Source organism: Brienomyrus brachyistius, chromosome 1, assembly GCF_023856365.1.
Source record: "Brienomyrus brachyistius isolate T26 chromosome 1, BBRACH_0.4, whole genome shotgun sequence".
Lineage (NCBI taxonomy): Eukaryota > Metazoa > Chordata > Actinopteri > Osteoglossiformes > Mormyridae > Brienomyrus > Brienomyrus brachyistius.
The window spans coordinates 34752473-34780429 of record NC_064533.1 but is presented as its reverse complement, the minus strand read 5'-3'; the positions used below and the strand labels follow the sequence as shown (position 1 = coordinate 34780429).

At 41.9% G+C, this 27957-nt stretch overlaps 3 protein-coding genes across 6 annotated transcripts; 1 reads left to right on the top strand and 2 right to left on the bottom strand.

Moving 5' to 3' along the window:
- Nucleotides 1-759: 759 nt before the first annotated feature.
- On the bottom strand, nt 760-14934 carry ccnyl1 (cyclin Y-like 1). The gene is made up of 10 exons (XM_049006053.1): nt 13789-14934; nt 8448-8522; nt 7765-7799; nt 6868-6968; nt 6241-6276; nt 5970-6021; nt 4289-4408; nt 3628-3794; nt 2254-2416; nt 760-1164 (listed from the first exon to the last, which is right to left on the bottom strand). Exons 1-10 carry the CDS (start codon nt 13943-13945, stop codon nt 1048-1050), a joined length of 1023 nt encoding a protein of 340 aa, XP_048862010.1. The 5' UTR covers nt 13946-14934; the 3' UTR covers nt 760-1047.
- A 185-nt stretch (nt 14935-15119) lies between these two features.
- Nucleotides 15120-17685, top strand: mettl21a (methyltransferase 21A, HSPA lysine). Of its 2 annotated transcripts, none has more exons than XM_049006057.1 (4): nt 15120-15567; nt 16157-16330; nt 16483-16594; nt 16696-17685. In XM_049006057.1, exons 2-4 carry the CDS (start codon nt 16184-16186, stop codon nt 17085-17087), a joined length of 651 nt encoding a protein of 216 aa, XP_048862014.1. In that variant the 5' UTR covers nt 15120-15567; nt 16157-16183; the 3' UTR covers nt 17088-17685. The 2 variants fall into 2 exon arrangements, with proteins under 2 accessions (XP_048862014.1, XP_048862015.1); XM_049006058.1 differs by lacking the exon at nt 15120-15567 and adding an exon at nt 15617-15939.
- Nucleotides 17686-17960: 275 nt separating this feature from the next.
- On the bottom strand, nt 17961-25260 carry creb1b (cAMP responsive element binding protein 1b). 3 transcript variants are annotated; one of them, XM_049006054.1, is made up of 8 exons: nt 25101-25260; nt 22402-22514; nt 21960-22106; nt 21510-21610; nt 21062-21201; nt 20666-20848; nt 20285-20438; nt 17961-19956 (listed from the first exon to the last, which is right to left on the bottom strand). In XM_049006054.1, the coding sequence occupies exons 2-8, from the start codon at nt 22504-22506 to the stop codon at nt 19812-19814; spliced, it is 975 nt and encodes a 324-aa protein (XP_048862011.1). In that variant the 5' UTR covers nt 22507-22514; nt 25101-25260; the 3' UTR covers nt 17961-19811. The 3 variants fall into 3 exon arrangements, with proteins under 3 accessions (XP_048862011.1, XP_048862013.1, XP_048862012.1); XM_049006056.1 differs by lacking the exon at nt 25101-25260 and adding an exon at nt 25064-25084; XM_049006055.1 differs by lacking the exon at nt 25101-25260 and adding an exon at nt 24918-25051.
- Nucleotides 25261-27957: the final 2697 nt, after the last annotated feature.

The window sequence follows — 27957 nt, the reverse complement described above, 5'->3', positions numbered from 1 at the left end:
TCCAGATCCAGGGTGAGGTGCTGTGGGTGCAGGTTTCTGATTTGACCTTTCAATCAGCCAATAACAGTGGCTCCACAGGACTGGAGTTGAGAACCACTCTCTGTCATTGGCTGACAGGGGTCATCCCAAAAACCTGAACTCACAGTGGCACTCCATGGATCAGCTTTGCCATCCCTGTGTGGGAAGGATTCACGGTAGTTGAGGATTTTGGACTAATATGACACACAAATGACCAGTTTAGATATACAAATCTTGAATAGGTCCCATCATTTCCAGAAAAGGACTGTTTTGAGGCATCAATCTAAAGACCTGTTCATCAACCAAAGACTACACACCCAAATCAGGGACGGATTATGGGTTGTGTGGGCCCCTGGGCAAAACGTTCGCGAGGGCCCCCCCACCACCACCACAACCACCACAATTCAAGGGCCCTTGGCAGCCAAATGCCCTCCCTATAGGGTCAGGGGCCCTTGTAGGCAGAGGATCAAAGAATGTAGGCCCTCTAAAATAGACAAACGAAAATACATTGTTGATAAGCGTTGCAAATTGTTTTGGGCTAGGGGCCCCACGGGCCCCCTGCACCCCAAGGGCCCCTGGGCAGCGGCCCCGCTGGCCCGGTCCGTAATCCGTCCCTGACCCAAATGCATGGTACTGCACAGAGAAACATTGCTCAGACGCCTTGTGTCAGCAAGGAAACATTTGAACGTGTTGAAATAGGCCCTTCTGTGTCAAAGACGTGTATTAGTTAAACAAAGCAAATTTGTTACATGATTAGTGTTTATTTAAAATACTCCATCTGCAAATGATTTCATTTAAAAACAAAATTTCACAGCTATTAGCCTACATAGTAAGCAAAAAAAAGAAAGAAAAAAAACAAAACACAAAACCCTGACTCATTCTTTGTCTCTAAGTAGATGCTTTTCGCCACGACGCTCAGAGCAGCGAATCACTTGCTGACAAAATGTCTCTGGCATGGAGTGAGCAGGAAGGCCGCCTCTGCACCAGATGAGGTCACGTGTATGCTGTCAGGTGTGGGCGCTGCTCCTGCTATGACAGCACGGCATTGGAGCGCCGGATGCCCACCAGGTTGTCGGCACTGAAGGACCGCCGCATCGCTGCTTTGCTCAGGTCCTTGTACTTGTCCTCGCAAAGCCTGGAGATGGCCTGAACGCAGAAACACAGCACAGCCGAGGAATCAGCAGGTGGGATGTGATAAAACCCCACCCCACTGAATCCCCCTTCCCAACACTTAACCCTGGAAGGATATTTTTTCTAATCAAAATCAGTTGTTCAATGACCAAAGACATGACATTTTCATCTATTGATGTATTACGGGATTTCATCCAAAGCACCATAACAGTGGGAAAAGCTTGGAATCTCAGGGATTGATCCCCCTGCATATCACCAATGTTGACAACTAGAGAGATCTTGGCAGCTAACATAGTACGTATGCAGAGAATAATGGTGCTTTTTCCACTGGCATACAGGAACCAGGTCGTACCCGAGCCATACCAAGGAGAGACACTAGCTACAACACGTTTCCATTTTCCACTGCAGAAGGGTCAGCTCGGTAAAGGGGTTACTGTATTTGGACCGCAACAGCAAAGAGATGCTTGTTTACTGTTCACACGGTGTACACAATGAGTTACTATGTGCTATTTTCCACCACTACATCTTGGACACGTGTTATGCTAGCATCAAATGTCGGCGGAATTAGCATTAGCTTACGTAAATTTGTATTATGAATCCATTCAGTGCGTTACTAATCCATGCATATTGAGGCAGATCAGCGGTTATTTCGTTTCTCTGTGTATTTTGATCCAATGGTGGTGATACAACCAGCTGGGTTTAGTCACGCTTTCGGGCCTGCTAGTAAGCAGGGTTGTGCCAGGGCAGGTACGGCTCATACAATTTACCAAGGAAAACAGTCTTTGTGGATCAGGTATGGCTTGGTTCTTGGTGAGAGTGGAAAAGTGTCACAAGTGATCTCAAAAATATCATCTCTGGCAATGCTCTAGTCATTTTTTCTTACACAACACATACCTAATCATTACACTTTAATTAGCATGATTGCAAGCAGCATAGCGGACATAAAAGTTGCAAAAAAGTTGCATTTTGTATTCCTATAAGCAAAGCATTAGGACTGTCGTTCAAGATATAGGACAGGACATAGAGGTCACATGATATATCCGCCAGCTGATTAAATACCGCATACGCCCCCCTCCCCCAAACTGCCCCCTCCCGCCTCCTGACCTCTAGTTTCTGGGCTCGGTCTTTGCTCAGGGGCTCCAACGGGAAGCTCAGGTTATTGTCGTCGGCCAGGGAGCGCAGGTCAAAGTAATACTTGGCGTAGACGCTGGCTGGGACATTGATGTTGAACTGAAGCAGCTCTAGGAAGTGCCTCTCCATCTCGTTCCTGAGAGAATAGAGCGAGACACCACTATGCAAAGCCCACTCCAAACACAATATGCATGCACAAGAGGGAGGACACACTGCAAAACTGCTCTGTGGGACCCTTCCTGACTGTAAGGATAAAGGCAAAGTTGACATCAAGACCAAAGAGCGGATAAGATTACAACTTCAGCACGGACAGAAATGTACAGCAGTGTTTTGACACATATGATTCGCTGGACGCAGGAATTTATTACACAATGGCAATGTCTTGCAATATGTAACTCACCAAACAGAATTAAATTACAGATAATGACATAATATCATGAAACATTTCAAGAATTACCTGTCAGAAAAGAATTTTTCAAAATAGCTTTAAACAGTTTTAGGAAGTTGTGACGGTTTACTTATGGTTAAAATTTTAAGTAGGATGATGAGGAACCTGGATGGTCACTTTTAAAACAAAGTCGAATGATCAATAAATATAATCTTTCAGTTTGGGTCAGAGAACAATATGCATAAAATCTTCACATTTAGAGAGCAATCCATCTTCCCAAGTGAGCTTACAGTGCTTTCTAGAGAGCATGCAGGCAGGAACATTGACAGAGGCTCCCCAAAAGGTACAGCAGAAGGCTGAGGGTGCGCTGAGAGCCCACCGTCCTGATAGCATTGGGGGGGGGGGGGGGAGATGGTCGGTCGCTAGGGGCAACTAATGGAGTGGCTGGGAGCCGTGGTATTATCCTGGGGGGACAAGAGCACTCAAGTAGGCCCAGGCGCATCTTACGAAAATGGTTTCAATAAAGGGAATGAAAATAATGAAAATAAACCTGCACGTCTGTGATGCGGAAAGCTGGGGAACATGTCTGCGGACAAGCGCACCAACGCAAGCTAATCACACTGGACCGTCCATAAAAGAAGCGAATCTCGGGGATATGCTGCCTGTAACCAGCTCAGAGGGAAGGCTTCTAAAATTCAGATAGCTTAGTGCCCAGCCTCGACGAGTACTCTCATCTGCTATGGAAAATGCAAGGGAGAAAGCTGAAATGACCAGCTCCAGGAGTGTTACTCAGCATCTCACACTCAAAACTGAGTAGTAAGAAAACAGTAAAAACCTGTCATCTGACTGAAATAACCATCGTACAAGGAATACCCTTTGATTACACAGGCTCTTCAATGATGACACTGGTGCAGTATCATTAAGGTTAACAGTTACAATTAGTGGAGATGGCCACTCACATGTCCTCCACGGTGATGTCCTTCAGGATCTGGCAGTAGTCCACGTTCCAAACGGCCTGGTCGTCCCACACCTTGGAGGCTAGCAGGATGGCCCCCAGCACGATGCGCTTCCAGTTGCAGGGGCAGATGTCGATCTCAGCGTAGGTCAGCAGACGCTCCAGGTACACCTGATAGAAATAATGAGTCATGCACCTTGAAAAGCAGCAGCAAAAAGAGCAAAAACCCATCACCAGATTCGAGATTATGAACATTCTATTCCAACGAAGAGGAATGGATTTAGCTTCTATCACACTAATATCACCGCAGCGTGCACTGTTAGACCTGCTAAAACATTCTAAACTTAATCTAAGGGTTTGGGAGAGCTGAGAAGAAGCTTAGAAATGTTTCCTTCTTAAATGCATCTAAAGCAGGGGTGTCAAACTCCAGTCCTGGGGGGCCGCAGGCCTGTGTAACTTAGCTCTTTCCCTGTTCCACCATAAATGATTCAGCTCAAGAGCTGTGTGGTAATTAGCACAAGGAGTTGAATCAGGTGTGTTAAATGTGCAGGGCTCCAGCCCCCCAGGACTGGAGTTTGACACCCCTGATCTAAGAAGACACAAAATAAAAGTTGTTCTTTCTGGATCTAAATGAATATGAAGACACAGAGAAACATTCCGCTCACCAGAGTGACAATGGCACACTCAGCAGTCAGCTGGGCGGCACTGAAGAGCGTCCGCACGAAACGGTAGATTAGCTTGTGGTCAGGATCAATCCGGGAGTAGTTGTCTGGGACCTGCTCTCTCTGCAAGGCAGTTGCCCTAGTCAGCCTCCGATAACAGTTTTATCATCACTAAACTGGTTCCTGGATGTTTTGACTATTGAATTGCTTATAACTTGCTCCCTAAATCTTTAGCCTCAGAATATCACCAACATAGCATACTCTTTGGACGCAGTCATAAAAAGTAAATCACGCTTGTGAAGGATGCTGGGGGAGTCATGATCCAATACTGCCACCTACAGGACATGTTTCATAACACATCTATAACACTGAGTACAAGAGTACAAGACAAGGAGACCACACACACACACACACACACACACACACACACACACACACACACACACACACACACACACACACACACACACACACACACACACACACACACACACACACAAAGTGTATATGGTTTGATATGTTTTGGCCGCTACAGTTTTGCCAAATGCTACACAAACTGTTGAGTCATCGAACAATAACTTTAGTCTTTTCTTCCAGAATCAAAAATGTGTCCAGACAGCTGAATGGGTTCTTTATTGCTGAGGGAGCAATTTGCTGTCAACATTACATGCACCCTCCATTTCCTCATAGGGGGGTATCATTTATTATGTAAATTACAGCAAACTGTCACATTTTTAGGAAGTAAATTTGAATTAAAATGAATTGGGGACTTTAAATCTAACAGATTTTTTATGTGTTAGTAATATATTATTGGCGTATTTTTGGGTGTCACCGATATTAATGTGTTGTGACATCCCCATTTAAACCTTGATATAGAATAGCACCGATCCATCCATTTCTTGAAACCACTTGTCCTATTCAGGGTTGCGGGGGGTCCAGAGCCTATCTCAGAGGCAGGGAACAACCCAGGGTGGAGTACCAACCAATAACAGGGCACACTCACACACCATTCATGCCCATGGACGGCCTGGTATCTCCAGCCAGCCTCAGCATGCTTTTGGACTGTGGGGGGAAACCAGAGTACCCGAAAGGAACCCCACGACAACATGGGGAGAACATGCAAGCCCACACTCATGGAGCTACGGCAAAGACTCAAACACTGGTCCCAGAGGTGTGAGGCAACAGTGCTAACTACTGCCCCAGCAGCACTAATGATATAACCATTTCAGAATTTCTATCATGGTATACAGTCACCGCATGGCAGCCATAGTCTTAGCACAAGAGATAATACGTGATAAGACACTCCCTTCCGGCTGAACATAGATATCATGCAATTAACATTTGGTAGAATGTTATGAAGTTTTCAATTGTGGCTAATATGGAAATATATACAAGTCACCGGTCACATAGCATAATGTAACACAAGGCAGGAAGCAATGCAACAAGAGCAGAAGCTGGAGTGAACCGTAGGTAAAAAAGCTGATGTTTAACTAATGCAATGCACTACTCAAAAGAAGCTCTCTTAAAAGTATGCTGTTATCAGTCTGTATCAAAGATAACACAGAATTTTGTTTCCCTGTGGAAGTCTAAGCTGTGGGCTGCTTCTTCAGTTAGCTCGGATGATTGTGTGTAAAGAGCTCCCTCCGGAATGCACCCTACCCCTCCTGAGCCATGCATCACTTACTGATAATGGATGAATCTTCTCATCAAAAATGTCCAGCGATCTGTCCGAGTCCCTGAGGGGAAAAGACCAGACAGAGAAGTTTGAGGACTGCAGGGAATTTTCGGCTCAGACTTCTTAACGTTTCATCTATCAACACTCCAAAAATACCTCAGGCTATAAAGAAAGCACGTTTGGCACGATGCATGCAGATTCACTGAGACATAGTCTGATGTCTTATTTGACAGCTGATAACATGCTAATATTTTTTAAATGCAAAACAGGAAAAACATACCTGTTCTTTATGTGATAGTATATTGCTAGTGTAACACTGAAAAACAAAGAAGGGAAGAAAAGATCTTAATTATTCAAGAATTATTTTTAGAAATGTCACAGATGAAACACTGGCAAAAACTAGAGCATTATATTTCAAAGCCACAAGATAGCTAAACCCACTTGGTATTTGAAGTTTCCTCAAGTACTGGCAACACTAGCCAAAATTTTGTGGAGATGACTGAATGAAACGGTCTCGCTCGTATCAGTAATGTGGCTGTAGTGTAAAACTGTCACTCCTCTCTCAGACACAACTGATTATTTTCAAACTGAGTTACTGATGTCGCACGTGATGTATGACAAGTTCAACTTCATTTGAGGAACACAGGTTAAGTGCTATATATCATAAAATATATATACATCTCCTTCACCATTTCACCAGTGTTTAGATAACTGACATTTTACTTGTTTTCGTGACATTGTATGGTTGGAACCAGCTATAAGATTAAGTTCTGCCTCTTGGAATTTTCTCTGCTATCTGTCATCTGGCAGTTCTTCCTGTAGCTGCCTTTGGTAGTGGTCTGACAAGCCCCCCAGCCACCTGAAATCTACAGTCACCCTTTGTGAACAGCTGGTCGACTGTACTTACCATTTGATTGTGCTTTTTAAATTTGGTTGGCTGACAGTACTGTCATCAATGAATATCGTGGAACAGGAGCTGTACTTCTTTGAAAGGAGCCCTGGAGACACCTAGAGAACGGCCATTGTTAGCGATAGCTTACGTCAACATCAGAAGACCTTACATGTTCATTCAGATTAAACAAAATTGCAATAAGGACCTCTAATATAGCTTATACAGGCAGGATGTGTTTGTTTAGCTAAATAATTAACAGCAACTCTGATAATCAATGACGATAAAACAGATTTAGACATGCACCAAACAAATGTGCAACATACATTTTTGCAGTAACAATGTCAAACAAAGGTTTTCTTGCTTCTGCTGAACAGCTGACTGCAGACTCACAAGTTAACAGCTAAAAACCCTCATGACACATTGATATAGTTTGTGAGTAAATTCCTGAAATGGGCTGGTCCATTGATCTTGACTAGACCTTTACGGAAACAGTGTACGTAACATTAGTTTAGCATTTAAGTCTAAAAAAAAACAAAACAAAAAACAATTGTGTTCTGAACACGTTAAGGAAGGAATACACGAACATACAAAAGTCTCTATAGTAAGAAATATGTCACCTTGAAATCAGCCTAAAGAGGATTCTTAGAACAACGGACACATACAACAGATGGAGACTCATCTATAACAAGACCCACAAGATTGTAAATGCCACTCTCACAACTTTAACAGTTTTCCATTTTGAGGTCGCCTGCCTCCCCCGCACTGCCAAACAAACGTGATGGACAAACAATGTACAGAATCCCGCCCTTTCACACTGCCCTGATGTGTACACCCTGAAACAAAAATAACTGCTCTTCACTGTTTTGCAGAAGACAATGAATATATGCACAGAAAAAACGTCCAGTTCCTTACATGGTTTATGTGATTGCTTTTCCTTTTATCCCGCACTGGAAAGAAAAGGAGGAAGGAAAAAGACTTATCAGTCCAATTCCAGTCACGTTAAGCAAGCGTCACAGAATAATCTGCATGGCCCGTGAGACCAAAAATCACAAGACTTTTCATAGAAAAATTCACGGCACATCTAATGTACAGAGTAGCCAAGTAACAATTTCTGTCTTTTGTTTTGTTCCGTTAAAATGTCTTTACACAGTGAATGCACCAATAGCCAATCAACTTCCTGCCACAAGGTCACATCCCAGCTGAAGGCTTGCTATGCTCCAGTTCTGGTGATAAGCCCACACACCATTTAAATCAGGAGGGTCAGACTTCAGTCCCCTGGTTTAACACACCTGATTCAACTCCTTGTGCTAATTACCACACAGCTCTTGAGCTGAATCATTTATGGTGGAACTGGGAAAGAGCTAAGCTACACAGGGCTGCGGCCCCCCAGGACTGGAGTTTGACACCCGTGATTTAAATTCACCAATCCTAGAGCGCAAGTCAGTTCCTGCTATTTTGTGCCTGTATCCAGGCTATAAACACAATGGGTCTGATGTTATCCGTATATCCATGAAGGACTTCATTCAGAATACCGTCGTCAATGCTGTCAAAGAGGTAAGAATTGCCTTACAGCAGAACTCTCCTGTAGCACTCACCGTCGGTCTGCGACTTGCTGAGGAAAATGGTACTGGCCCGGGCATGGTCAGAAGGGTTGGACTCAAAAGCTAGATCTGAAAATCAGTCAGAATATGTTAAAGCCCCATTCTGTCAGTAATTCACTAGTACACATTCCTAGTACACTAGTACATATACGTATGATTTGCTGAACAGCTACGGGCCTACCATTTACCAATAAAAATACACTGCTCAAGAAAATTAAAGGAACACTTTGAAAACACATCAGATCTCAATGGGGAAAAAAAAATCATGCTGGATATCTATACAGATACGGACTGAGTAATGTGCTAGGAATGAAAGGACGCCAGATTTTAAGTTAAAAATTTTCATTTCCATCAAACAGAGGGCTGAATTCAAAGCCACCCCGAAAATCAAAGTGAAAAATGATGCGACAGGCTAGTCCATTTTGCCAAAATTTCATTGCAGCAACTCATAATCATACTCAGTAGTTTGTATGGCCCCCATGTGGTTGTATGCATGCCTGACCACATCGAGGCATGGTCCTCTAATGAGACCACGGATGGTGTCCTGGGGGATGTCCTTCCAGATCTGGACCAGGCCATCACTGAGCTCCTGGACAGTCTGAGGTGCAACCTGGTGGTGTTGGATGGACCGAAACATAATGTCCCAGAGGTGTTCTATTGGATTTAGGTCAGGCGAGCGTGGGGGGCAGTCAATGGTATCAATTCCTTCATCCGCCAGGAACTGCCTACATGCTCTTGCACATGAGGCATTGTCGTGCATCAGGAGGAACCCAAGACCCATTGCACCAGTGCAGGGTCTGACAACAGGTCCAAGGATTTCATCTTGATACCTAATGACAGTCAAGGTGCCGTTGTCTAGCCTGTAGAGGTCTGTGTGTCCCTCCATGGATATGCCTCCTCAGACCATCACTGACCCACCACCAAACCGGTCATGCTAAACAATGCTGCAGGCAGCATAACGTTCTCCATGGCTTCTCCAGACCATTTAATATCTGTCACATGCGCTCAGGGTGAACCTGCTCTCATCTGTGAAAAGCACAGGGTGCCAGTGGCAGACCTGCCAATTCTGGTATTCTACTGCAAATGCCAATCGTGCTCCATGGTGCCAGGCAGTGAGCACAGGCCCACTAGAGGACGTTGCGCCCTCAGGCCACCCTCATGAAGTCTGTTCTTGATCGATTGGTCAGAGACAGTCACACCAGTGGTCTGCTGGAGGTCATTTTGTAGGGCTCAGGCAGTGCTCATCCTGTTCCTCCTTGCACAAAGGAGCAGATACCAGTCCTGCTGATGGGTGAAGGACCTTCTACAGCCCTGCCCAGCTCTCCTAGAGTAACTGTCTGTCTCCTGGAATCTCCTCCATGTCCTTGAGACTGTGCTGGGAGACACCTACCATAGCCAAATGCAAAACTACTGAAAAAACAGTCAGAAAAGATGAGGAAGAAAAAATGTCACCTGTTTTGGGGGTTGTTTCACTGTTGCCCTTCTATTGCACCTGTTGTTTCATTAACACCAAAGCAGCTGAAACTGACTAACAACCCCCTTTGCCTCTTAACCGACCAGATCAATACCCCAGTTGTTTAATTACCTTGATGCTATACTCTGATTAAAGTGTCCTTTTCATTTTTTTGAGCAGTGTATAATATCTGTGACTCAAAGACTTCATTTGGAAACTTTTTTCGATTGGACCAAAACAAAGTTGGGTTTAAAATGCTCAGAGAAATTCTAACATGGACAATAGCTTAATTAAAACTACATTAATATAATAATTAAAATATAGACCCCAAAACAAGCATTGAAAAACAATTAAAGGTAACAACTGAAGAACAATGATATACTTGTTAATATGTTAAATTATGAGGACTCCTATTTCGTCCCTTAGCCACAGCCGGGCATTTAAATCCAATCCTTTTCCTTGTTTTAAAATAAAATTCATCAGAAACTGCTGTGTCCGGACAACTATGGAACATGACATTGTAACTGGATAGTTCACAGAGGTAAAAGCAAAACCCTATAAAATGCACAACTCCAGCTAAAGTTACAACGCTTAATTTCTTGACATGAAATAATGGTTAACCACAAGCCACAATCCTGCTGCAGAATGTCAGTTTTTAATAGTTTGTTAAATAGTCTCTAAACTGAGCAAATGAAGCGGAGAATCATGTCAATGCCCAGTTTTCCAAACCCTTGGGACGATGTTCCAACCGAACCCTATATTTTGTATTATACTATATTACACACACACACAGCAGGTTTTTTTATATATATAAATATATAAATTGTTCAATGACCACAAATCCAGCCTTAACAGCAAAGCAGCAAGAATGTAACTGGATTTGTTGATACAGGCCTCCTGTTAAACTGTGGACTAAAAGCTGTAGAAGCGGCTCATACCCATGAAAACAATATGGCTTCATTGTCTAGAAAATAATGATTTGTCCGGGTGGCATGTCAGCCACTGCAATTAAGAGCCTGACTGTGGCACAAAAAAGGAAAATATTTGTACATCACATAGTATTGTATACAAGAAATAAATGTATTACATCATATATATATATATATATATATACACACACACACACACACACACACACACACACACACACACACACACACACACACACACACACACACACACACACACACACACACACACACACACATACATTTATTGCTTGTATACAAAACTGTGTATATTTTCCTTTTCTTGTACCACAATCAGGCACATATATATATATATATATATACCACTGACCAGTGAGTGTGATTCTGGGCGCCCCTCTGCTATGGGACACTAGGATCTGGGCGTAGTCTTTCCCCTAATTCATTCACACTGGGGCAGGAAAACCAGGACAATCGGCCCTTTGTCGGCAGCTGGCACAGAACACGGGGGCCCTTCGCCCCTGCGGCTGCGTGCCACGCACTGGCACGCCTTCTGGGGGAGGTTGGTAGGAGCTCGGCACAAGAATAGGGAGCGTGTCAGCCTGACGGCGAACAAGCCATCCACCCGAGACGGGCCGGCCAAGGTCCTCCGTCACACCGATGGCCACCTCCTCACACGAGCCACAATCATTTTCACCAAGACCCCTCCCATCAGGCACCGTCAATCATCTCCATCCGGCATTCCAATCGCTTCTGCCCATGCTGGGAATCTCTATTTACTGCTGCGGTTTGAAGACATGAACAGATAATGCCAGTGGTAGGGGGGCTCACAGCAGGCATGTGCTACAGAGTCACCAGAGTGCAGCACCCACATACGCCCCTCCCTGCCCTCATATATAGGCCACTAAGTGTCATAATGCATTTGTCTTATGAGTTATGAGAATTAGACTTTAACTACTGCATCATCTGTCAATATGTACTCAAGAAAAAAAGAGTCTGGGAAATATTATGGCAATTGTAAAAGTGTGTTACAGTTACTGCAATATTAATGCATCCACCTTCTAATCCTGGCCAGGGTCACGGCAGGGGCCTGAAGCCTACCAAGGCAGCAAAGGGCACAAGGTTGGGCCATACCCTAGTTGAGATGCTAATCCATTGTGACACACATGCACACACACACACTATGGGCAATATGTAGAAACTAATTACCTGGGTCTCATGTGTTTGGTCTGAGAGAAGCAACTGGAGTATCCAGAGAAAACCAAGAGGATGCAAAGGGCATGAACCCTTTTCCTGCCCCACTGCCAGAGGTCTGAGGGGCAACTCTGAGCCACAGTACCACCTAATACTGAACTCAATGTTAGGCAAACAAACCTGGAACTAGATTTGCAGTTAAAAAAAAAACATTAACACTGAAATGAATATTATTACATACAATACAAAAGTGCTCTTACCATAATAAAATCAATGGAAATACTTCCAGTCAACGAGAGACACTGCCATTAAATTAGCCTAGATGCATGTCCTGGTCTGGTGAGAGATTGTCCAGTGGACAAAGTCAAGCCACTGGCCGTATGTTAGCCATACTCCTATCTTGACTGCCTCTTGTAACCAAGACCCATAAGTAAGAGGTAAGCTCATGCAAAGGCTCACGATGCAAAACAAGGTTCATCATACACCTTGAAGTACGTGGAGTGTGGAGACAGAGAGTTAAGACAGACCAATTACAATGCCTGTCACTTTAAAAATGCTGTGATATAAAACTACAAAGCAAGTTTAAAACAGAAACCCAGTATCAGGGCGGAATCTTAGTCTGTTACGTGAATTTCTATCAGTTCTAGATTAACAGTTTGAATTACTTTCCGGTTTGAACATCAGTACCCTTACAGATGCTTAAACCCAGAATAAATCACCCTATCAGGCACTAAAAATACTAGGGAGGATTTTTATTGCTTCCTTGACTCAACAGGCAATAAAACAGGTGTTTTAGGAACAGGACAGTCATTTCAAACACTGCTTGCACATTCCACTGCTTAATAAAGAAGTTAACCCAGCTTTATTCTAGGCGTCTGGCTACTTCCTCAAACTCAACACTGCCTGTTTCACAGGAGCAGAGAACAAGGACTTAAGGTGATGCATGCATGCGTGTACATGGAGGTGAACATAGTCCACATGCTCAATGAGCATTTCTTACCAGTGTCAACTGAAAATAAGATCTTTCATATAGATGCAAAACACTGCCATGGAAGCCTGGAATTCTTTTTAAATCTCACTGTAATGTGTATCTGGGCATATTTGTATGCCTGACTATAGATGTTTTTAGCATTTGTCTGCCACTCATCGTTATGCAGTTTCAAGCGTAACAACTTTCAGATTTCAGCATACAGGTTAAATTACCGACACTGTGTCTATGTATGTGGGCATGTGTGCATTTCGGGTTGGGGGAGGATCGTGAGGGCAAGTCTGCAGACGGGACCCTTAGAAATACCAAAGATAACTCAGATTCCTCTGTCATTCCCCAAGCAAACAGGCAACTTTTCTTTTCCTGACTAGTAGAGCACAGGCTATCCAAGGATACATAAGGGGATTATAAATATACAATCATAGATGCACATTAACAGAAAGCTATGTTTATGTCAGTTGGCTCTGAAGAGAAGATGCCATCAGGAAGAAGTGACGGCAATAAAATAACTAAAGCAAAGCAAGAGTAACACAGGCCAGAATATCCCATTAGATCGATCTTCTGTGATCAGCGGACAAGAAGAAAAAAACGTCCCTGACTTGCTCTCATTAGAGACATAACAGCACTGTGAAGTGGACATTGGAGATTGTGACACGTTCTCTTAACTTGAATAATAGTTTCATAGGATACTGTAAAAGCAAACCGTAAGTCGTTTTCATATACCAGTTAAAGAAAAAGATGAAGAACGGTCGCAGTCAGAAAGAGGACACGTACCGTCCGGCACTTCTCTGTCGCTGATGTGCTGCAGGTAGGGCCCGGTCGTGTCCTCGCTCAGGTCCGTGTTGGTCTGGTAGTCCTCCAGGCGCTCCTGTTGCCTGGAGATCTTCGGACTCCCGCCAGGAGACACGCAGCACGACAGTGTGTTCCCCATTTTCGATTAAACGCGATGTTAGCTAGCAAATACACGCCGTGCGACCGTGTCGAGGCCCTCCCAACACTGGACAGGAATTACGGATTTACTTTGTCTAAAACATAAAGTATAAGGATGAAGACGACCCGTCTTCAAATCGTCAATTTAACGGAAACATGTAGGGATCAACAGATGGAGAATACTTATACCATCGACCCTGGACGTTTTTACAAATAAGTTGCATTAAAAAAAAAGTTGCACGTCGTCTATCAGGGGCGTGCTCGGCTACACTGGGAAAAGCGCAGTATATGGGCGCTGCACTAGAAATACACAGTAGCTCATCTGACAGCTGCAAGGAGATGGCTACTCGCTAAATCAATGCTCGCCTAGGGTGTGCTCCCACTTGGCTAAAGCATGAAAAAAGAGCGGACAGTCCAGGCCGATTTAAAAGCAGCTCAAAAACTTCAAAACATTCGGAAATTCATCCATGTCTAGCTAAGTGAAACATCAGTAGCTTACTACAAAAAAAACTGACGAATAAAAGGTGCATGTAGCTAGTCCACTGGTCTCTTAACTCAGTAAGCTAGCTAACCCAACATCAGTATCCGCTTGAGACTATCTTTACGCCAAACACCACCAACAGCATTAGAAGGTTCACAAAATGCAGCTCCAACTTTTGTTTCCTGATTAAAGTCTTTTAATGCTTATTTTCCGAGGTAGATCATCTTTCTCTCCCTTTGATATCCAGGATCATATACCAACTCCTTGCCCAGGCTTTGGGCCTAAATCACATAGCCTGCTTAGCCGCTCATTTTTTGTTTCGATTAAACTATGTAAGAGTTCATTGCCTGTTCGGCGTGGGCCTTTTCGAGATACAGCTTTGGTTCCTAGCCCTGATACTGAAGATATTCCGCTATCCCCTCCTCCCCGTTGGCCAATTCAGCGATCTCCTCCCCGCCACCTCCGCCATCTGTTCCTCTCGCCGCTACCTGGCATGCACGCAAGGAACCACCCACGAGAAATCGCATCAGCTATCATTGGATGAATAATCAAAACAAAGCGGCCGATCATATCCGATTGGTTAAACGTTTCATACGTTTCAGAAGTGCCCGCCTACCTACACAGTTAGGAAATATCATTGGTCTCGAAAATTGAAAATCCATGAACGCCATTTTCTAACTGCAGAATCCCGAATGCCAATCATTTTTGTGTGACCTCTGGTAGCGCATCACGATTTGCTTGCTGGGTGAATGAAAAACATGGCGGAAACGGCGCTGTTCGTTTTTTGGTGAAAACCATCGGATTGTCACTTTACATTGAAGATAAATACATATAACCTTAGTTTCGTAATGTAACTAAAACAATTCCCTTCCTTATGTAGTTAAGGTGAAATCGGAACATTATTCTCAAAAATACAACTAACAATCGTAACCCATGAATATTTCGTCGGTATTAGTAAAGAAAAAGTTAAGTTGTATAATTAATGTCTTGTGAAAACATCTAGATGCTAGTTGTTATTCCTACACATTAAATATAAGACGTAAGACGTCTATTTGTCTTATACATTTTTCGACGCATATTTGAAAGTCTCGGACGGGCTCCTGGTTTTCATCGCGAGATTTCAAACAACGCCATAGGACCAGGTAATGAAGTTTTGATAAGTTGGTTACTGTCTAAAGTATTTTAACTGGAGTGAAAGTACTTTGAAAATGTTACCAATTAAATCACTTAACTACACATACAATTCTCGCGTGCTTCATGATCAGGAAATAGCACTTTTTAAAAGGCAATGAGACCAAAAACTATGCTGTAGCCTAGATAGAATGGTTGCGACCACCGTCAACTGGCACCATGCATTTTGGGACACCAAGTCAAGCTCATTTTCGTTCGTCATTTAAAATTGATTTTATCCTTCCGTCTTACAACCGGTCTTCTGTTCATGGATACATACATCTAAATAAACTGAATTATGTTTTCTGCATGCACAGTGTACTGCGCAAATTTTGCAACAGGAGGTATGGATATGATATAAAAAGAAAAGGTTGACATGCATGTACCCATCCATCAAGATCCCCGTTTAGTGTAAATGTATTTTATAAAATGATGGGATTTATATACTGTAGTTGTGATTATTATGTACGACTACGTATTTGATTTTATTATCATTAATCGCTTTGGAATATTCCATACATTAAATAAGGTGTATTTTAAAAACCAACATTCTCTTTCCAGCAAAGAAGTAATTTCCAAAGGGCTGTGATGGCTCTCGTCCCATATGAAAGGAACTCTATGCCAGCGCTCTCCAAACTGCATGACATCTCGGCTGAATTTCACTTTGCCAATCGTCGCTTATGCCTATCTCAGGACTGGAACCGACTTGGAGTGGCCGCTGTGGTGTGGGATGCGGTTGGTTTTGGCCTTACTAATATTTAGTTTTGTTCTTTGCCAGTTGCACTTGGCGGTTTACTATATGAAGCATTTGATTGATTTTGCAGGTTGCTGTAACCTTACTTGTTTCTGTTCATTGCATTACAGTGTTTTTTCTTGTCTCATTTAAGGCTGTAGTGCTGTGTATGTACTTGGAGTTGGGACATATTGAGCTTTGGGGCAAAGTTGCCATCGAGCTAGGGGCAGGCACTGGGCTCGTGGGGATCGTGGCCACACTCCTTGGTAAGAATGGACAATGGAGACATTATGCTATGTGAGTTTCTGTTAGCAGGGAGTCTCTGTGCCGCGTTTTATGAATTTTCTAACTTGATTGATCTCATCAGGTGCTAAGGTGACGATCACTGACCGAGCGCCAGCCATTGATTTTCTGCGTGCCAACGTGAAGGAGAATATACCTCCAGACCAGCAGGGAGCAGCACTGGTAAAAGAGCTAACTTGGGGAAAGAACTTAGAACTATATCAGGAGGGAGGATATGACATTATCCTTGGAGCTGACATTGTATACCTGGAAGAGACCTTCTCTGCCCTGCTGGACACTCTAGAGTACCTGAGCTCAGACAGAACTCTGGTACTGCTAGCTTGTAGGATCCGTTACGAGCGGGACCAGAAATTTTTGGATATGCTGCGTAAACGCTTCATAGTCCAAGAGGTCCACTATGATGTTCAAAGAGACATACACATCTACAAAGCTGTGAAATCCAAACAAGAGTTGTGACAGAGAAAGTCAGTGTACGTTTGAAGAGACAAATTCACACAAAGTCACTTTAAAAGCAATTTCAGTGTCGCAGTATATGTGTATAAGTATGTTGCAGCATGATATATATGGTATAAAAAGCAGGAATATGTGTGCATGGAGAATTAGTATATACTGCTGTCAGTGGAGAAAAGGGGGGAGATTATGTACAGTATGTGATGCAAAGAATTGTAAATGGAAATTTTGGTTATGTACAAATAAATGAAAAGTGTGTGTGGGGGGGGGGGGGGTACTATGGCCCCAGTTGGACATCTAAAAGCCGTATCCTACCTCCACTTTTAATCTCTTTTCTCAAATGGTCTGTGTAGAGATCTCCTTTTTGTGGTTCTGACCACCCTAAAGGATACAAAATCAATAACCAATTGTTCTGCATTGAAGTGAGTGACAGTATTGATTAACATACAGAATATACCAGCAGGGGTTGGTATACCTGCAGATGATTGCTCAGGGTATGTTCCAGTGCCATCAGAAGAACATGCAGGCTTCATTTACATACTACAAGACTGTTCAGATCCAATTTGAATTTTCTTTTTACATTAAAAAATGAGCAAGATATTAATGGAATTGTCTTTGATTGCATTCTCCATAAATGCTTAGCAAAAACGAGTTCAGCATTTTTTTTAATAAAAAATTATGCCTTAAACTAAGATTCTCTTAAAGTTGTTTTCTAGGAGTTATGACTTCACATACACGTTATATTCTTATGAATTTAGATTTAATAAGATTTTTGACCAGCAGGACAGTATAAATATTACTTGTAAACCTAGGCAGGAGAATAAGATAGACTTTATTCATGTGCAACATGCTCAGTTGGTAGTTAGATTAAAAAAAGGATTTGTTGTTCAAGCACAATTTAATAATCCTGGAATACATTTCATGAATAAAATCCACACAGCAAACAGTATGATTTAGTATATTTCCAATACAGCCAAAACAAGAGCAGGTTTAACATACATACATACTTGAGCAAAATAAAGTAATTCCATAATGCTTGTTTTAGGGTGGCTGGTACAAAATTGGGAATGAAATGTGTAATAGAATTGACAGGAGTGAGTATTCAGTTAAAACAAGCTGTACACCTCCCTTTTCGTGTGCCGTTTCATGATGCATCATGTATCAGATACAAATATAAAAAAAGACAAGCTGATGACTAATGCTGTTATAGTATAAGCACAGCATCATATGCACAATATAACAGACCATCAAAAACACTGTTTCATCAAAGGCGTTTTTGTCAATTAGCTGCCAAGAATTTGTAGCTGGATAAATTGTCCCAGTAGGCGTTTTATTTATATATTTAATACAAATAAATGAATTCCATATTGGTTGTGACAATGAATGAAAAATACCAAATGGTTATAAAAAATAAAGTACATTATGTAGCACAATCAATATGACCACTGGCTCCACGTTATGACAAAACAATAATACAATGTGGCATTTCTTATTCCAGCAACCAACTGAAAAAGTATTATTCCTGTACTCTGTATTTTTGAGAAACAATTTTAAAGATGTCACCCATATGTTTCAAAGTATTTGCGCGAAGTATAAGTGACTCTGAAAATAGAGCAAAGTTCTTTTGTAGGGTGAGTTGTGTCACCTGATAGATATTGAGTTTGACCTCCACTTCTGTGAAAAGCTTGTTAAATCCAGACACGCGGCTGTTCCGTTTGTCTACGTCACCCACTCACTGACTGGACGCCAGCATAGGAAGATTACTTAGTGAGGACAAGCTGCCATCCAAACCAATTTCAATACACATAGTACCTATTTTCATACTTTACCAATGTCTTATGTTTGCACTGAGCTGCAGTTTGAACCTAAACCTAAAATGATTCCTAAAACACACTTGGAAGGAAATACACTTCTCCAAGGAAATATAATCAGCAACTGTTTACAGTTAACAAAAGCAAAATACTGAAATGCTCAAGGGGTGGGGGGGGTACCAACCGAAAATTTCATTGTAAGAAACTGCACTTCCCCCATCATTCATTAGATCTGTGAAACTTGTTAGTAACACAAGCATTATAGAAACTTCTGCACAAACTACACACGTGTTGCACACAGCCGTTCTAACAATCCCACTCCCAGCCCTGTGGCAAACTGTTCTGAAGAAGGGTTCTATGCAGAGCAGATCAGGCTATATGCTAAGGTCACGGCAACAGGAGAGGCCCTCCATCCTCCATGTAGAGAATGCATCACATGTTCTTCTGGGTTGGCGGGTGGACCACTGGTACAGGTGACAAGTCAGAAACAGCAGTGGAGGGTTTATGGCTTATTAGCCAATGGCTTTCTGTTCCCCCAGCAACATGGTGATTCATTCCTTGGGGGCCCAGTGATAATAAAAGAACTTCTCCTGAAGCACCCAAACGTACCTGCCCCCAGGATCGCTATAAGGACCCTTGCCAGTGACCCCCAGGAGGCAAAGAATGAGAAAATTGAGCTGGATGCTCACGATTCAAAGTTTCTTACTCATTGAAGGTCATGATCCACTAGAAAAGAGAGGAACTTGGACCTTGTATTTAAAGGGGTTTTTCAATTTCTTTTCTCTCAGACAGTTCGTAACTTTAAAAAACATCTACAAAATGTGTATCCATGCCAGGATGGTTACCACTAGGCAGAGTCTCTGTACAAGTAGGCAGAAGCCAGCTGGGGAGGGGGGAAGCAAAGTGGGGAGGGTTAGGTCTATTCAGATTTATGGCAGTACAGGTCTTTAAGTGCTTTCAGTTCTTCAATGAGGGTTTTGTTTTGGTTTTCCAAAACAGCCACCCGGTTTTCCAGACACTTGACATACTCCTTCTTCTTTCTACGACATTCACGTGCCGCCTCCCTGTGGGAGAAGATGAGATGACAGTCAAAACCTAAACCAATTCCTGCATCTACTGATGTGTTTTCTGAGTTCTTTCATTTTGCTATTAAACTACGAGCAAGCTAAAAATATACAGGGCTGTACAACTAAGCTGCGGAGTATCAAACCACATACAGTTTAAGCGAAGCTAATCATTCTTAAATTTAGTTTAATATTTTTAAATGCTCGGCAAAGAAAAATGCTAATCGGTTTTGACTAGGCCTCTTAAAATACTGAAACTGAGACAGTATTTTACTATAACATGCTAATTGGCAACTGACAGTTAGAGGTCTCATGTTTTCACATGTACCTGTTTTTCATGAGCCGGACCTCCCTCTTGCGTGTGGCCTCCTCAGCTCCCCCTTGGGTGGGCAGAGCAGGGGAGGAGGCCATAACCACCCCAGGAGCAATGGTACTGGTTGGAGCAGTGCGGATCTGATAAGCCTGTACATCCCCAGAGGCAGCTGTAATGGTGGGGTGGGGGTAGTGAATAAAAGTCAGATTTACTGGAGTCATTTTAAGAATTTATAGTGCTTCATAATATTTTTATTTAGCTTTTACTAGCCAAAATATCCCCACGTCATAAAACAGTTTTCACTGTTAAGTCAATATATCAAACCAGCCTAAATAACATTTTACACCTGCCTGTTCTATATTCTTCGTCATGTGTGTTGATATGCGGTCTCTTTACCTTGTACCACCACTTGGTTGCTAGGCACCAGGATCTGCTGACCGTCAGTGGTCTGTGCATACTGTAGGATGGTAGTGCCTGGCTGGGCAGCCGCTGCGTTGGTCATAGTCAGGGTCTGAAGCCCCTGTACGCCGTCTGTGCCATTGTTGGCCAGCTGGATTGCCCCACCCTGGGTTATGGCAACTAAAATGACAGGAAATGACGATTATGACAGAAACAAAGACGGGAAACCCATAACCCTTGGGCCTTATCTTGGGCTGAACTGTGCTGATTTATTCCTCTCCAATTACAGATGATGGAAATATTACGTTCTTCATCTTCTTATAAATGCATTCATATGTTGCCAATATTGCTTATATTGAGAAGCACTGAGGACAGATATGATGAATGACGTACTATACTGCCCGCTGCTGGTCTGGTAAATTGGCGTTGGCACGGTTACAGTGGTAATGGCAGGCGCAGTGTCCTCCTCTGATTTCTCCTCTTCTATCCTTGGGACGCCTGGGGCATCTGATGACAAGTCATTGAGGATTTTCCTGCGGAGTTGAAACCAAGGATTAATGTGAGGATATGAATTATCACAGCAAGTCCCCTGCACTTCAAATACATTCTCCAACACAGGCCTAATCTGACACACTTGTCCTTTTTGTCAGAAACTCCAGAGGACATCGGCACTCGGGTAGATAGCAATAAAGACTAATTTGAGATGAGAGCATGACTGTTACATTGCCTTGCTTCTCCAATAGGAACATTGACTGCAGTTGTTTAAAAAACAGACAAAAGACTACAAATTTACACTAGTTATGGAATCACAACATGGGTAAGAGAAGCAGAAGGGAAGCACCTGTAAGAGGGACGCCTGGACAAGATCTCTCTACGCTTCTGGGAGTCTGTCACGCTGTCTACTGACTCCTGGGAATCCTCACTCTCCGCAATTGTAGAAATCTGAAAGTCAGGTTTCGAACAGCGTTTCCTCACCCACCCAAAGATATGTATGTAGTTACCATTCTTAGCCTAATCATTACAAACACTTTTGCTCAATTGCACATGATAAAGACACACGCGAAATAGAGAAAAAATACTGTGCCAGAGATTTATACAATGTTTTGTATAAAAAAAATCTATTCTCAGGTATGCCGAAAACTACATTAAAATGCTGTAGTATTAGGTTCAATATTTGTCCATATTTATTTCCAAAACAAATATCACTATTCCCAAGCCACTCTATTTACTATTACACAAAATCCCTTCCCAGGTCAACAAGAGGTGGAGCAAGTGGAAAAGGCTTACTCACCTGAACAGTCTGCACCTGAGGGGATTGGATGACTGAAGGTTGTGCAGCCTGGATGACCCCATGAACCTGAACCGTCTGTCCATTGGGTAGCTGCACCAGAGTGACTGTGGGACCACTGGCTGTGGTGTGCCCAGCAGCCATAGACACCTGCAGACAGAGACACACACTCAGCTACAGCACACAGGCAAACAGCGCAGTATGACCACCACTCCGTCAGCCTCAACTACACAGTGTAACTATACACCAGATATTTCAATACACACAAGACAGAAGGGCAGTCCACAAAATACGGAAATTCATTTACTATGGTCTTATGCTTGTAGGCTTAACACCGGAAGCTATGCATACCTTGCTGCTCTAGTATACTTCTGCAGGACCACAAATTTTTGGTAAAACAGCCAGTCTATATAGTGTAGTATATATTGCAGAGGGGCAGTCTTACCTGTGCTAGGGTGGCTATCTGTGCCTGGGCAATCTGCTGGCTTTCTGTCTCAGAGACGGCTGTGTCGCCGCCCTGCTGTGTGTCTGCGCCCGATTCCATAGTCATTTAGTTAGCTGAGGATCGAGAAAGTAAATGATCGTTATTGTATATGATTTTTACTCATGTACTGCTTAATTTCTTAGCAAACACCTCCAAAAAGATAAATAAAAATCACAGCCTTAAATGTGTATCTTTAATCTTATTAATTGTTGTCATTTATTCGGAAAGCTGACTTTGACTATACAAATATACGCTCCCACAGTCTTTGATTAACTTTTCATTCATATTTCAGCAGTAGACCAAAAATGCTAACTATTGCAGCTTTAATCATAAATGCACCACGTACTTATAAACCAAAAGATCTTTTCCCAATAATGTTATCAGCTGATTTTTAAGGGTATAGTCATTACTGTCTTTCTCTTTGAAATCAACAATGACAGTAGTTAAACTGATGTGAGTACTGCAGCTACACAAAGGCTTTTAAACACTTTGTGTATTAAAAAATATGCCAACGATACAAAATCCCACTATACCTTTAATTTTTACTTCCAATATTATTGGAATTTATTTTGCCACATAAATCCCTAGTAACACTTAAACTGACCTTCACAGAAGTGACTTGATGATGAAGAGAATGCCTTGAGTATATTTATGGCACTATAACATTTATCATCAAATTAGCATAAAGAATGGGCTACCTTAGTATGCTGTAACTATTATGTGCAGGTAAATGGAATTCAGTCAAAAGAATCTCAAACATCATAAACGAATAGATTGTACACGAGTTGTATTAGAGAAAAAGAGGGGATTGAAATACTTAGGGGAATGTGCTGTGATATGCAAGACCCTGATTTTCCGGGAAATTGCTTGACGTGCACACAGTGCCCCCTATCAAACTGTGAATGTATTACCCCGCCAGCCCAATGGTCAGCAGCTTACCCTCTTCACACAAAAAATGTTTTCCTTCATTACTATGGAGTGCTGTGTACAGTACAGAAGTATTCATCTTGAGAGGGCAGTGAACAAGGGCCACGGGGTAATTTCCTGTGCCAATTTTATGGCACATTCACTGCAGCATCAAAATATCTATGGCTGGGTGGCTAATTTCAGGTGATTTCCTGGCTTCAAAACTCCCCATGAAACAGACAAACCAATGTGCCTCACAATCCACAGGCACATGTCAATATACATTTTGTGCATGTTCTATAGTCCCCATTAAAACTACCTAGATAAGGGAAACGGCTTATTAAAAAAAAAAAAGTCCAATATTCTAAAATTATCAGACAATCAAGCAGTCACACTACACATAAGATCAAAGAGCATGGACAGAGATTCAATTTATTAATTAAAATTTATTATAAGCTCGTAATGATGTGTAATGCTGATGAAACAGAAACACCAGAATCTCTAAATAAGCAACTCAAGAACTGAATTGTGCCATAATCAAGACATTGTAGCTGTCTATTATTAACAATAGTTCTGAAATGATCACACGAGACTGGGAAACAAGGCTGAAGGCCATTTTTACTACCGGGAAAAGAACTTGACGTTCAAGATTACAGTAAGTATAGGCTCTTCACAAGCTTCACTATACTTCCTGCAGAGTCGTGCCACTTTTGAATTAAAGAAATTTATAATGTCCATTATTAATGTGATATTGTGACTTTTCGTTTAACTGACCTTTCCAATTGTCATTAATTACAAGCATATGAAAAAGTAAACTATAAATTGGCGGGATTTCAAAATAAACTGTAGTTAAATTTCTTTGACATTTTCGTATTTGAACAAGCAACGGGTGTTTAAGAAATATATAAACATTTGCCGAATGCAGTATTTTTGGACTACAGATCGGATAAGCGCCTAGATAGAGAAATAAATCTGTTTGGGGAATGAACGATCACGCCGTCAACAGCGCGCTTTTACCGAGTCATTTTTTTTTTTTACTTTTTGCGTTCTGGCGGGCGGATCTCTTGAAGCTACAAATTGTATCTGATCTGGATATTCGCTGCTGAGATTACCGCCTTCCCTCTCCATTTAAAAAATTAATGCTCAGTAAAAATGTGATTTGTTTATATCAAGTTAGCTGCAGTTAAATATAAGCACATACTCTTAATGAGTGGTATTTCAGCTAGTCGCCTAAAAGTTACGCAACAGGAATGGCTATTCCTTAATAGCTACCTAGCTCAATATTAACTGGTTTTCATGCTGGAAAGCTAAACGAGACACCGAGAACCATTGCTTGCAACCTTTAAATGACAAATACGCGCTTCCATCCAAGGAGGGTGCCACCGCAAGTACGGAGTGAATGCCGACTTCGGTCAGTATTTCAGCATTATTTATTTTTGGAAACCTCCCACTGCAGTTCTGCGCAAAGCCCAAAGATATAAAAAAGATTCGATATGTTAAGTTACTTGGCGAATGAACTCAGTCTCAATGTAGAGACTGAACAACTGGTGGTAAATAAATGTTGCACAAACATGTTTGCGTTTCCCCTCAGACTTGCCATCCCCGCTCCCCTTTCTCTCAGTTGCAGGCTCCCCTCCTTCTTTGCCTGCCTGCAACAAGCCCGCCGCCATGATCTCTTTGTCTTCTCCGAGCCGATCCCAACATCGCCGGGACATACCCTGTCACCCTCCCCCCGGACACTTCTCTTCTCTTACCGATACAGACTCTCTCCGTCACTCCTAAGCCCTCGGAGCTCCACTTTTATTCAGGCCGACACGTAAGAGACCGCGTCAGGCTACACCTCCGTCGCGTCACCGAGAACAACAACACGGAGAACGAGGGAGACGAAAATCAGCTCAACGGCACCATCGAGAACTGCCGAGGCGTGCACGGAAAATGCCGAAGCGCTGACGGGAGGAACCGAATGCGACGTACGTTCAACGGAAATGCACGGAAATGCCTAGTTCTCGGAGCTGGAAGGATGAGAGCGACATTCAAACATAGTATTGGTATACGTGCATTTCTAAATACGTTCTCACAAATAATTAGAATCTCTGTAAACGGTTTATTAATTTAGAATAAATTACGACACTGCTAATTCTCTGACGTAATGCATGCTGTTTGGTTTATTATTTATATATACCATAAAAGCTGTCTGGTTATTGTAAGAATGGCCTGATTTAGATGCAATTGATATGACGGGCGAACAAATAAATTTTTCCAAGGGCATTTTTTTTCTAAGCGATTTAAAGTGAACCCACAACTTTAATTGTAACCGATGGTTTCGCGACAGTATTGCATATTCAATTAAGTTAGCTAGCTGGTCAAGAGCAAGCATATTTGTCAACGTTTTTTCCTTGATGAAATGATTATCGTTGGCACAAACGGAATATGTGTAGTCCCGTGTTTCTCAGTTCAAAATGGCAGCATTACAACAAATTGAATGTAAGAATACGAAATCCTTGCCATTGTAAACGAGTTTTCATTGCAAATCTATTAGATATTTAAAATGGTTTATGGTGTATTTGAACTATTTCTGACCATATAAATCAGTATATTGGCTTCATTTAAAATCGGATACATTAAGTTTGCTGACTTGTGAAAATTCCATTAGAATGGCAGAGAATGCATAAAATACTAGACAAATTACTCAGAATCACCTTTGTTGGAATAAATATTTAGGTCTTTATCCCCATTCTCCAGTTTGTTGCATGTAACGTCCAGCAAATGATTAATATCGATGACAAGATTCAAGATGTAGCAGAGAATAGGAAATCATGCGCGTATATACCCATTTTTCCTGCTAAAACACGCATTGTTAAATATTCTGCATTAAATAGTGGTTAAATTCCACAAACACAAATATGTTTGTTTCATAATTAGGAATAATATTGAATTGTACATGTATAATATAGAACATAAAGCTGACATGAATGTGTTTATTGCATCCTATTTTTTCAGAAAGGTTAGGAGACTAAAGTTTGTCAATGATGAAATCACTTTTGTCAATCGTTGTATGATATATGATATATTTCATTGTATGTTGTGCATTAACAATAAAGTCTATTCTATTCTTCCAACCATCAGGGTTGTGGGCATTCTTATATGCGGCATATTAAAATAAAATGAATAATCTATTACAATATTATATTTCAAAGATGTGCTTCATCAATCGAAATATGCAAAGTTCCAAAAACTTATGCATACAGGCCTACTTTATATATACATTTATGTTGTATGTTATAAATATTATTGTCAAGTAATATGTAAGGAAATTTTAGTAGTAAGCAGTTTTTGTTGTATGAAATATGTAATTATTTTAGAAACTTTTGAATGGCTTTGTTTTCATTTCATTAAGTTGTACTTCCAGTTCATTCTTTTGAGTACAACGCCCTTCAGGTATTAACTGTTTTCATTTTTAATTTAATTATTGTTATTTTTAAATAATTTGTTATTTATACCAGTGAAATCAGAAAGACATTAACTCTTTGCTACTGGAGAACAGTTGGACACCAAGAGCACACAGTTATGAAGGATAAAGTTCATAAGATGAGAGAGAAAAAGTTATTGGAATTAAAAGTGTAGAACAATTTTCAATCATATTCCACTTTTGGTTAATGTAGAGATTGGGCTGTACAGACATACAATATATGAATTAATTTATAGTGGCCTTTATTAGTCATTTAGTAATTATAGCTATGAGACAATGAACAAGACAGAGATACAAACCTACACTATATTGCCAAAAGTATTGGGACACCCCTTCAAATCATTGAATTCAGGTGTTCCAATCTCTTCCATAGCCACATGTGTATAAAATCAAGCACCTAGGCATGCAGACTGCTCCTACACACATTTGCGAAGGAATAGGTCACTCTCAGCTCAGTGAATTCAAGCGTGGTACCGTGATAGGATGCCACCTGTGCAATAAGTCCATTTGTGAAATTTCCTCACTACTAAATATTCCACGGTCAACTATTAGTGGTGTTACAACAAAGTGGAAGCAATTGGGAACAACAGCAACTCAGCCATGTAAAATCACAGAGCAGGGACAACGCATGCTGAGGCACACAGTGTGCAGAAGTCACCTATCTGCAGAGTCAGTAACTACAGACCTCCAAACTTCGTGTGGCCTTCAGATTAGCTCAAGAACAGTGCGTAGAGAACTTCATGGAATGGGTTTCCATGGTCGAGCAGCTGCCTCCAAGCCTTACTTCACCAAGTGCAATACAAAGCATCAGATGCAGTGGTGTAAAGCACGCCGCCACTGGACTCTAGAGCACTGGAGACGTGTTCTCTGGAGTGACAAATTATGCTTCTCTGTGTGGCAATCCGATGGAAGAGTCTGGGTTTGGCAGTTGCCAGGAGAACGGTACTTGCCTCACTGCATTATGCCAAGTATAAAGTTTGGTGGAGGGGGGATTATGGTGTGGGGTTGTTTTTCAGGGCTTGGACTTGGCCCCTTAGTTGAATGAATCGAATGAAATGAATTCTTAATGCTGCAGCATTCAAAGCCATTTTGGACAATTTCATGCTCCCAACCTTGTGGGAACAGTTTGAGGATGGCCCCTT

Excerpts from the sequence above, each read along its gene's own strand:
- ccnyl1 (XM_049006053.1), bottom strand. The coding sequence starts at position 13,945 with ATGGGGAACACACTGTCGTGCTGCGTGTCTCCTGGCGGGAGTCCGAAG. Across the intron at positions 4,409-5,969 it reads AGAAGATTCATCCATTATCA|AGAGAGCAGGTCCCAGACAA; the intron begins GTAAGTGATGCA and ends ACTGCCTTGCAG. Across the intron at positions 1,165-2,253 it reads ACCGAGCCCAGAAACTAGAG|GCCATCTCCAGGCTTTGCGA; the intron begins GTCAGGAGGCGG and ends TTCTGCGTTCAG.
- creb1b (XM_049006054.1), bottom strand. The coding sequence starts at position 22,506 with ATGACTATGGAATCGGGCGCAGACACACAGCAGGGCGGCGACACAGCC. Across the intron at positions 21,611-21,959 it reads CTCAGGTGCAGACTGTTCAG|ATTTCTACAATTGCGGAGAG; the intron begins GTGAGTAAGCCT and ends CCTGACTTTCAG. Across the intron at positions 20,849-21,061 it reads GACCAGCAGCGGGCAGTATA|TTGCCATAACCCAGGGTGGG; the intron begins GTACGTCATTCA and ends CTGTCATTTTAG.
- mettl21a (XM_049006057.1), top strand. The coding sequence starts at position 16,184 with ATGGCTCTCGTCCCATATGAAAGGAACTCTATGCCAGCGCTCTCCAAA. Across the intron at positions 16,331-16,482 it reads CCGCTGTGGTGTGGGATGCG|GCTGTAGTGCTGTGTATGTA; the intron begins GTTGGTTTTGGC and ends GTCTCATTTAAG. Across the intron at positions 16,595-16,695 it reads GATCGTGGCCACACTCCTTG|GTGCTAAGGTGACGATCACT; the intron begins GTAAGAATGGAC and ends TGATCTCATCAG.